The 11207-nt window shown below is 49.3% G+C and overlaps 1 protein-coding gene across 1 annotated transcript; it reads left to right on the top strand.

The window, feature by feature from the left end:
* Positions 1 to 5514: 5514 nt before the first annotated feature.
* On the top strand, positions 5515 to 10454 carry LOC147981269 (auxin response factor 4-like). The gene is made up of 15 exons (XM_087513911.1): positions 5515 to 5681; positions 5770 to 5876; positions 6007 to 6102; positions 6229 to 6285; positions 6387 to 6551; positions 6638 to 6722; positions 6956 to 7046; positions 7120 to 7284; positions 7395 to 7514; positions 7623 to 7695; positions 7776 to 7944; positions 8030 to 8940; positions 9352 to 9542; positions 9617 to 9786; positions 10010 to 10454. The coding sequence occupies exons 1-15, from the start codon at positions 5627 to 5629 to the stop codon at positions 10027 to 10029; spliced, it is 2475 nt and encodes an 824-aa protein (XP_087370037.1). The 5' UTR covers positions 5515 to 5626; the 3' UTR covers positions 10030 to 10454.
* Positions 10455 to 11207: the final 753 nt, after the last annotated feature.

The raw sequence follows: 11207 nt of genomic DNA, 5'->3' as shown, positions 1-11207 counted from the left end.
CGAGACGACTCTCCGGTCAATAACCAACAGCGGGATCTGGATACCCATGTTGGCTCCCACATGCTCCACGATGATCTCATCGGATGAACCACGATGTCGAGGATTCAAGCAACCCCGTATGCAATTCCCTTTGTCAATCGATATGTTACTTGCCCGAGATTCGATCGTCGGTATCCCAATACCTCGTTCAATCTCGTTACCGGCAAGTCACTTTACTCGTACCGTAATGCATGATCCCGTGACCAGACACTTGGTTACTTTGAGCTCATTATGATGATGCATTACTGAGTGGGCCCAGTGATACCTCTCCGTCATACGGAGTGACAAATCCCAGTCTTGATCCTTGTCAACCCAACAGATACTTTCGGAGATACCCGTAGTCTACCTTTATAGTCACCCAGTTACGTTGTGACGTTTGGTATACCCAAAGCACTCCTACGGTATCCGGGAGTTACACGATCTCATGGTCTAAGGAAAAGATACTTGACATTGGAAAAACTCTAGCAAACGAACTATATGATCTTTATGCTATGTTTACGATTGGGTCTTGTCCATCACATCATTCTCCTAATGATGTGATCTCGTTATCAATGACATCCAATGTCCATAGTCAGGAAACCATGACTATCTGTTGATCAACGAGCTAGTCAACTAGAGGCTTACTAGGGACATGTTGGTGTCTGTTATTCACACATGTATTACGATTTCCGGATAACACAATTATAGCATGAATAAAGACAATTATCATGAACAAGGAAATATAATAATGATGCTTTTATTATTGCCTCTAGGGCATATTTCCAACACAATGGAGGGAGGAAGAGCGTGCGACAGCAGTTTCAAATCGATAGGGAAAGGTGAAGAGGCAGTGGACGGTTGCCATGGTACACGAAGATGCGCCTGGAGAGCGAACGGTTGCCACAGAGGTCACACACTGACGACAAGGGCCGAGTGAACTGCATGCGTGTACCGCACACACCTTGATCTGGCTGACCGTTTCTTTTGTGTTGCCTAATCATAAACAGTTCATCCGAGTGAACCTTATGCTGTATATCGCACACACCTTCATCCGGCTGTCCGTTTCTTTTGTGTTGCCTAATCACAAACAGTTCATCCGAGTGAACCGTATGCTGTGTATCGCACATGCCTTCATCTGGCTGCCCGTTTCTTTTGTTCCTCCTCATCATAAACAGTTAATTGAACTGAACCATATGCCCTTCATCGCACACGCAACTAAAACCTGAACCGTGTTTGATGCATCCGTCATCGCAAACATTTTATACATTTCTGACGGTTTCCATACATCACCGTTTGTGATTAGTGTATCACACACATTTTCTCGAAGGGTCTCTGATCGTAGTGTCGCGTTAGCAGCATCCTGCAGTAGTGATCGCTGAAAGGGCTCGATCGGATTCGAGTACTGACAAGGTCCATGTAGCTGCCAATTCAGAGGTGGCAAGGTGGGACACCATGTGGAGCGTTGTCCATGTCATTTGGATCCTAGCTCCTCCGAGAGGGCTATGGCTGGATTTGAGCACCGCTGAGGTCCATATGGTTGCCAGGTTTGGTGGTGGTAAGGTGAGGCACCAAGTGGAGCACTTCCTTTTATCAAGCAATACTCCATGCCAACCATCTGTATCTTGGCATCGTTGAAAGGGATCGATCGGACTCGAGTACTGACAAGGTCCATGTAGCTGCCAATTCAGAGGTGGCAAGGCGGGACACCATGTGGAGCGTTGTCCATGTCATTTGGATCCTAGCACTTCCGAGAGGGCTATGGCTGGATTTGAGCACCACTGAGGTCCATATGGTTGCCAGGTTTGGTGGCGGTAAGGTGAGGCACTAAGTGGAGCACTTCCTTTATCAAGCAATACTCCATGCCAACCATATGTATCTTGGCATCGCTGAAAGGGGTCGATCGGACTCGAGTACTGACAAGGTCCATGTAGCTGCCAATTCATAGGTGTCAAGGCGGGACACCATGTGGAGCGTTGTCCATGTCATTTGGATCCTAGCACCTCCGAGAGGGCTATGGCTAGATTTGAGCACCACTGAGGTCCATATGGTTGCCAGGTTTGGTGGTGGTAAGGTGAGGCACCAAGTGGATCACTTCCTTTATCAAGCAGCACTCCATGCCAGCCAGTTGTATCTTGGCATCGCTGAAAGGGCTCGATTGGATTCGAGTATCGACATGGTCCATGTAGCTACCAATTCAGAGGTGGCAAGGCGGGACACCATGTGCAACGTTGTCAATGCCATTTAGATCCTAGCACCGTCGAGATGGCTATGGCTGGATCCGAGCACCCACGGGGTCCATATGGTTACCAGGTTTGGTGGTGGTAAGGTGAGGCACCAAGTGGATCACTTCCTTTATCAAGCAACACTCCATGCGAGCCATTTGTTTCTCGGCATCGCTGAAAGGGCTCGATCGGATTTGAGTACTGACATGGTCCATATAGCTGCCAATTCAGAGGTGGCAAGGCGGGACACCATGTGCAGCGTTGTCCATGTCATTTGGATCCTAGCACCTCCGAGAGGGCTATGGCTGGATCCGAGCACCCACGGGGTCCATATGGCTGCCAGATTTGGCGGCAGTGAGGTGGGGCACCATTTGGAGTGCTGCCTTCACCACACAACAATTTCGAAGGTCATGTTCTTCAGTTTCCCGAATTCTTTCGAGGATGGTCTGAAAGTCAGGCCGAAGACTTCAAAAGTTTTATTTGCTGGATATTTAAAAACGTCGTTGAATTATTTCTTAAGCTTTTTTAATCATACCTATGAAAGTTGGGCCAATCATTTCGAAACCCATCTCCAAAGTCTCTGAAAGTTCTCCCAACATTTCTCACTTTTATGAAAAAGCTCACTCCGAAATGTTGAAACCATCTTGGCTTCTTAGTTGAATCTTTCTGTTCTATATACCGAAACTCCTTGAATCTCAAAACCGCTCACCCATACATTCTTTTCCCTATAATATGAGCGTCGGACGGGAGAGGAGGGGGGCACGGCAATGTCGAAAACGAGGAATTTCTCTCGCAACCGTAAGACGCTCCGTTGTGATGACTCTTAGTACACCGGGTGGCCTCGATGAAGGCCCTTCACATCATCCGATCGACGCCTACTAAACATCAGTTCCAAGAAATTATACCTTGTAGCAAGACGTTCACCGCGTTGCCCAGGTAAGGCTGGTCATAGTGGGGAGTAACTTAGACTAGTGTCATGCATATAACACTAGTCTAAGTTACTACCTTCATAATGCAAAGTAACATACTAGTAGTATCGTAGATGGCTTCATTTATTAACTCGTAGACTTATCTTGTCTTGGAAAGCGTTATGTTACAGTAACATATTATGTTATCACCTCTCATTAATTATGGAAAACTCTTTGTGTAAACCGACTGATTTTTGCGTTGGGTAAGCCGCGTCCCAAGCCATCCGATTGAGCTCATCGTGCGGTACACACGCTTCTCTTTCCCATGGACACACGCAAGCCGCCTCAACCTTATCCTTTGACGCGAGCATGTGAGCCACTCATCTTCTCAAACTGCTCTGCTCTTTCTCCAAGTGCATGGCAGCGATGGTTGCTTCCCATCCGCAGCCACCAGCACTACCACACTGTCCACACACGATGCTCCAACGCAGCATCCGCCGTTGGAACCGCGCCATTGCCGGCGCCGCGTGCTGTCGTTGCATCCATCGTCGTCGCTGCATCGCAGCATGCGCCGTCGCCGCCGCTGCATCGTAGCAAGTTTCCGTCGTCGCTTGCATGCTGCATACGAGCATGTGCCATCCCCGCAGCATGCTGTTGCTGCATCCGCCGTCGTTGCCGCGTGCTGTCGTTGCATCCGCTGTCGCCGCCGCGTGCTGTCTCTGGATCCGTCGCTGCCGCCGCATGCTGCATAGCAGCATCCGCCGCCGTCGCTGCCATGTGTTGTCGCTGCATCCGTCGTTGCCGCGTGATGCCGAGGAGCCGGAGCAGTGACGAAGCATCGTTGGGTTTGCCGGTGCTGCGCTGAAGCATTGCTGAGGCGTCGGAGCAGCGACAAAGCATCGTCGGGTTCGTCGGTGCTGCGATGCAGTATTGCCGAGGCGCCGGAGCTGCGACCAAGCATCGTCGGGTTCGCCGGTGCTACAATGAAACATATCCGAGGCGCCGGAGCTGCGACGAAGCTCGGGTTCGCTGGTGCTGCGATGAAGCATTGTCGAGGCGCCGATGCTGCGATGAAACATTGCCGAGGCGCCGGTCCTCGGGTTCACCGGTGCTGCGATGAAGTATTGCCGAGGCGCCGGAGCTGCGACCAAGCATCGTTGGGTTCGCCGGTGCTACGATGAAACATATTCGAGGCGCCGGAGCTGCGACGAAGCATCGTCAGGTTCGCTGGTGCTGCAATGAAGCATTTTCGAGGCGCCGGTGCTGCGATGAAGCATTTTCGAGGCGCCGGTGCTGCGATGAAACATTGCCGAGGCGCCGGAGCTGCGGCGAAGCATCCTCGGGTTCGCCGGTGCTGCGATGAAGCATTTGTCGAGGCTCCAGTGCTGCGTTGGAGCATCGCCGGGTGGCCAGTGTTGCGTCAGAACATCGTTTGTGGCCGATGGCGGGGTTGCTGCGACCAGACGAGACTCTGGCAAACGGCAGCGCTTCATTGCCTGCTGAGGAGGGGCTGCTGCTTCCAATAACTGAGCACTGCGAGAGAAGAATACAAAGGAAGAAGAGGAAGACGCGTTGTTGGGAGCCTGCGATCTAACGGCCACCTACGCCTAAATCAGACGGCTGCGCAGGCGGCTGATCTTTTCTAAGATCAGCCGGCTTACGCCTAGCAGCCGCCATAATTATTTGCTACATAAGGGCATCTCCAACAGGTTGTATGTTAGTCTTATTGGTAAAATGTCCATGTCATCAACCAACAAGCTATAATACAACTACTCCAATGAGTTGTATGTAAGCTATCCAATAGATGGTGAGACAATAAATATGATTGCTCTCCATTTCACCTTGGAGCTTGTGCAAAGGTTGTTGGTTAATCTACATAGTACAACTTTAATCTCTCTCCACATTTAATACATGCCACATCATCACTATGTTCTAGATGGCAAATTTACCAACACCTATCTCACAACTGTTGGAGATGCCCTAAGCAGAATTTTTTCGAGGTGTGTTATGTTACTAGCTAAGTTATTACTCCCGCTATGACTATCCTAAACAAGAAACGAAAAGAATCACCACTCGGAAGGTAAATAATTGGAGGGAACAACCATGTGGTAGGACGCGGTGAGCTGGGAGAGGGACAGGCGATCGGAAATATTATACTGGGTGCGCTACTCGGGGGGGACAGGGAGGGCCCCGTGGCTTGGGGGCTGTCGGGGGCGGTGTGTCACGAGGCGCGTGCGGCTGTCGGCGTCGCCCTCCCTCTTTCCGTGTGCGTGTCAGTGTCTGATTCACTCCCCTACTCCCTACCAAGAGACCACCACCAAATTAATCAGCCCCCATCCTTCCCGTCCTCCTCCTCCCCCCCTCCCCACCCCCACATTTCTCTTCTACTGACGCTGCCGCTCCCTCCCCCCACTCCCCTCTCCCTCCTCGACCCCGCGCTAGGGTTTCCCCCCGCGCCGCCGCTGCCGCGACCACCGGATGCCGCCCGCGGCCATGCCGCCGCCGCCCCCGCCCCCGCAGGGCGCCTCCACAGGTACGCGCGCGCAGATCTGGCCCCCTTTCGTCCCCCTGAGTCTCCTCCTCCTCCTCGTGCCTGATGTCTCGTGGGTTTGGCGGAGCAGGGGATCCGCTGTACGACGAGCTCTGGCACGCCTGCGCCGGCCCGCTCGTCACCGTGCCGCGCGTCGGGGACATGGTCTACTACTTCCCGCAGGGCCACATCGAGCAGGTCCGCCCGCCGCCCCCCTCCTTGTTCTCCCCATCTCCCCTCCCGCGATTCGGCGCGGGAAGGTCGCTGCTCCGCGGTTCGCGCGCTGAATTTCGCTCTTCCGCTTTGGGTTTTGGCTTTTTCATTTCAGGTGGAGGCCTCCATGAACCAGGTCGCCGCCAACCAGATGCGCCTCTACGATCTGCCCTCCAAGCTGCTCTGCCGCGTCCTCAACGTCGAGCTCAAGGTGCCCGCCCAATTTCGCACCCCGCCCGCTTCCCGCGCTCAATTCCGCCCAATTTCCACATCCGCTTGCCCTGCTCCGAAATTCGATTCGGTTGCCTCACTTTTTCTGTCGATTATTTTTTGGCAGGCGGAGGCGGACACGGACGAGGTCTACGCGCAGGTCATGCTCATGCCGGAGCCGGAAGTAAGCCCTTCCCTCAATCCCTCCCGCCGAAATGAATGTTTTGGGGATCCCCTTCTCTTCTGCTCGAGGGTGTTCATTTCGTCGCGACATGTATTTTTCAGCAAAGTGAGGCGACGACGGACAAGTCGAGCCCTGCAACAGGAGGCGCCATGCCTGCCCGGCCGGCCGTGAGGTCCTTCTGCAAGACGCTCACTGCGTCCGACACCAGCACACATGGCGGCTTCTCCGTGCTGCGCCGCCACGCTGATGAGTGCCTCCCTCCCCTGGTATGTCTGCATTCCACAATTAAAGTTATAAGGATGTATGGCTTGCCGTCGGTTTGTGCCATTCGCTGACCTGATCTGTTTGGCAGGATATGACGCAGTCTCCTCCCACACAGGAGCTTGTGGCAAAGGATCTTCATGGCATGGAGTGGCGCTTCCGCCACATTTTCCGCGGTAACTATGTGTTCCTTGCCTTACCGCGATATTTAGCAGTTTGACATCACCATGTATATATGCCAGTGTGATCTGAAGCTGACAAATTCAGCAGACCATTTTGTTGTAGGAGCTTAGTTATGACCGACAATGCAATACATATTAAACCTGTCTACAATTTGGAGAATGGTTATCTTGTAGTTGATGCTGATAGCGATCAATAATAATTGTGTCAACTTACTGCAAATCAACAGGGCAACCTAGGAGGCATCTCCTTCAGAGCGGCTGGAGCGTCTTTGTCAGTTCCAAAAGGCTTGTCGCTGGGGACGCCTTCATTTTCCTCAGGTCTGCTGTTGTTTCCTTTCCCCCAAGCATACCAATTCCCAGTTCGTTACTAATTCTGTTCTGCTCCATGCAGAGGAGAGAGCGGCGAGCTTCGTGTTGGTGTGAGGCGGGCTATGAGACAGCTTTCCAACATAGCTTCTTCGGTCATATCTAGTCATAGTATGCACCTTGGAGTCCTTGCAACTGCATGGCATGCTATCAACACAAAAACCATGTTCACTGTCTACTACAAACCCAGGTATATCAACATCTCTTTGGCAATCATACTGCTTTATCTTTATCTGTTTATTCGTTTTCACTGTCTCATTCTGATTACTTACCCTTGTCTAATCACCGTGTCGATTTTAGGACAAGCCGTTCTGAGTTCATTATACCATATGATAAATATATGGAGTCTGTTAAGAACATTTATTCTATTGGGACGAGGTTCAAGATGAGGTTTGAAGGGGAAGAGGCACCAGAGCAGAGGTAACTGTTGTACTGTATTTGCTTTCCCTACAAAGTTGGTTTTGTTTGCATTATCCCCTGACAGCACTAAGTCATCATTTGTAATCTGTTGCCCCGTTTGTCATGTAGGTTTACTGGTACCATAGTGGGCAGTGATAATCTCGATCAATTGTGGCCGGAATCAAGCTGGAGATCCCTTAAGGTAACTGGTTGATCACTGTTTTTTTTTTGTATACGACCGGAAGAGTCTCATGCTTATTGACGATTGCTGCTTCTACTTAGGTGCGTTGGGATGAGTCGTCAACTATTCCACGGCCAGATAGAGTCTCTCCTTGGGAAATAGAGCCTGCCTCATCACCTCCTGTTAACCCGCTTCCTCTTTCTCGGCCCAAACGATCTAGACCAAATGTTCCTCCAGCTTCTCCTGAATCGTCTGTTCGTACAAAAGAAGGTGATCATTGTTAGTCTTACTGGAAGCTTGGTGAAATAAATATACGTTCCATATCTGACTCTTGAAATGCTGCTGCCATTTGCAGGTGCAACTAGGGCTGATATGGATTGTGCTCAAGCACAACGAAATCAAAATAACACTGCCCTGCCAGGTCAAGAACAGAGGAGCAATAAGCTAACTGACATTAATGACTTTGATGCCACTGTTCAGAAGCCTATGATGTGGTCACCACCCCCACCACCCAACATTGGAAAAAACAACTCACTAACGTTTCAGCAGAGGCCCTCTGTGCATAATTCGATTCAGTTGGGAAGGCGTGAAACTGACTTTAAGGACGCCAGTTCTGGTGCTCAACCTTTTGGTGATTCCCTAGGCTTCTTCATGCAGACAACCTTTGACGAGGCTCCAAATCGTCTTAGTTCATTCAAGAACCAGTTTCAGGACCACAGTTATGCTCGTCAATACGCAGATCCATACTTATTTATGCATCAGCAACCTTCCTTGACTGTTGAATCAAGTAGAAAGATGCACACAGAGAACAATGAGTTGCATTTCTGGAATGGGCCGAGCACCGCGTACGGTAATTCAAGAGATCAAGCACAAGACTTCAGATTTACAGAACACCAATCAAACTGGTTAAGTCCGCAGTTCTCCCGGGCAGAACAGCCACGAGTGATCAGGCCTCACGCATCAATAGCTCCTATTGAGCTGGAGAAAACAACAGAAGGCAGTGATTTCAAGATCTTTGGGTTTAAAGTTGATACTGCCAGTGCTGGTTTTAACAATTTGAACTCCCCAATGGCTGGAACGCATGAGCCTGTGCTACAAACTCAACCATCTGTATCATTAGATCATTTGCAAACTGATTGTTCTCCTGAGGTGTCCTTAAGCATTGCTGGGACGACTGAGAATGAGAAAAACACGCAGCAATGTCCGCAGAGTTCAAAAGACGTCCAAAGCAAGTCCCATGGTGCTTCCACAAGGAGTTGCACAAAGGTAGAGTCTTGTTTTCTCTTATGTTCATGCCAGCTGCAAGTCTTACTTGATGTTAAAATGTTCCTGTGGCATTTTCTTACTTCTGTTCAGTTTCTGCTGTCAGTCGACAATAAATTATCCGTTCATTAGCTAGTTGTGGAAATGTTTGTTTGCCCTCATGTTGCTAATAATATTAAATAGTCCGAATTTGTTTGCCGAAAACATTTGAATTCCCACCTCATGTGAACAAATGCTTGAGTATGTGTATGTTTCAGGCTGACTGATATTAGGGATTATATGTCTCTGTCCGCTTGTATTGTTATGAGCAACACTATTTTATCTATGCATGCGAACACTATGCACATATTATCATGGGGTCGTATCGCATAACCTTGTCTGCTAATGATATATGTATCGTCCATGGTTTTGCAGGTTCATAAGCAAGGTGTTGCACTTGGTAGATCAGTGGATCTCTCAAAGTTCGTTGACTATGATGAACTCACAGCTGAGCTAGACAAGATGTTTGAATTTGATGGCGAACTGATGTCCTCGAACAAAAATTGGCAGATCGTCTATACTGACAATGAGGGTGACATGATGCTCGTGGGAGACGATCCATGGGAGTGAGTCTCTGTCTTGGTGCTTGCTTAGCAGAACTTCCCTTCCTAGTGCTAATACCGCATCATTCTGTGAGCAGGGAATTCTGCAGCATAGTGCGCAAGATATGCATTTACACCAAGGAGGAGGTCCAGAAGATGAACTCGAAACCATCTGGCCCAAGAAAGGAGGAAGGTTCACTGGATGGTGACGGCGCAAGTGAGAAGGCCCATCTTCCTGCATCAAGCGATTTAAATTCTAGCCAACTAGGTATATGCTTTTTAAAACCACATGCAATCGGTCAAGTTCACACTGTTTTCGGTGCATCAAATCCGTTTGCATGATTGTTTGCTATGTATAGCATTCAATCCCCCCATTTACCTAAACCGACTAGCCGCAAGCATGGTTTGCATGATATTGTTGTTTGCTATCGCAAGCATCACCCACCGGAAGCGACTGACCGTTCAGATGTTGGCCTTGGCGGTCTCTGCAGGTTGTGTTAAGGCCGACTGAGACGAGGTATCGCGGGGGGCTGGGTCCCAGCAAAGAAGTAACAACCCCTGAAGTATGGTCTATTGCTATTGCTATTGTTGATCACCCCACCCCCACCCCTACCCACCTTCTGATGCAACAACCCCTTGGGTGTACTGTAGTTACTAGTAGGAAATGTAGAGACTTTGGTGCGCAATCGCGCTTGTCGGCTGGTTTGCTCTTTGGCAGAGAAAGATCTAGGGCCAAGGTTGTCCCTTGCCTGGGTGCTCATTGGCGATCCGATCCATCCCTGATGTAAATATTTATGTATGTAGGTAGCGTTAGTATGTAATCTGTCCGTATTAACCATCCATGAACCAGCGGTGCCTTGCCTATCTATTCCGGGAGTGACAGTGGTAGTAGTACATGTATGGCTGATCCTGCCTGTTTAATGCATGAATTGGATACGGTGGTGGCTTGTCGATTGTTGTGGAGTTGGCAGGGCGCATGATGTGCTCTCTCGACCGTATGTATAAACACACAAGTAGTACCTGGTGTGGTGGGGCATCACCGGTCGCTGGACCCTCCGCCGAACTGTGTGGGTTGAGCCTTTGCCCCTGACCAGTCAAGAGGACGGCCACATCTTGATCGATCAACAGCACGCCGTGACAAGATCTCACCTACCTTTTAATGGCTGTTTTGATGCAAAGGAATTTCCTGGTATAGTACATTAGGATGCTTTGATTCATAGAATTGGAGTCCTCATGAAAAGATCCAAATGATTGCTTTGCACCCTGTTTTGAAGGAATTTTTTCATCCATTCAAAACTTCTTACCATTCCTTTGTTTTTCCCGCATCATCAAACACCGTCTAGTCCAAATTCCCATGGTTTGCTGATTCCATAGGATTTTTAAGCGGGCGTTGCCATTTCCATCCTATGGTTTGCTAATTCTGTATATGATTTAAGTGGGCATTGCCACTTCCACCCTATATTTTTCGTACTTCTATGTTTTGAAATATCTGTGAACCAAAGAGACTCTGCAAGAGATTATGGTGTATATATATCAATAAAAGAAAGAAGCACATCCCTAAAAGTGCTATTGTGCGCTTGAGCTCACAGAATCTTGAGTGAATAGTAAATTCGAAAAATTTAGTAAAATAATTCACAATTTTTTGATTTTTTTTGGCAACAAATACTGAAGTTTTTTCTACACCCATGC

This window comes from Triticum urartu, chromosome 3A, assembly GCF_056163025.1.
Source record: "Triticum urartu cultivar PI428250 chromosome 3A, HENAU_Tu73, whole genome shotgun sequence".
Taxonomy (NCBI): Eukaryota; Viridiplantae; Streptophyta; class Magnoliopsida; order Poales; family Poaceae; genus Triticum; species Triticum urartu.
Note: the sequence above shows the minus strand (reverse complement) of the source record. Positions and strands in the feature narration are given on the sequence as shown.

Coding starts and splice junctions, on each gene's coding strand:
- LOC147981269 (XM_087513911.1), top strand. CDS start 5,627: ATGCCGCCCGCGGCCATGCCGCCGCCGCCCCCGCCCCCGCAGGGCGCC. Junction 6,103..6,228: donor TCCTCAACGTCGAGCTCAAG/GTGCCCGCCCAA, acceptor ATTTTTTGGCAG/GCGGAGGCGGACACGGACGA. Junction 7,285..7,394: donor ACTGTCTACTACAAACCCAG/GTATATCAACAT, acceptor TGTCGATTTTAG/GACAAGCCGTTCTGAGTTCA.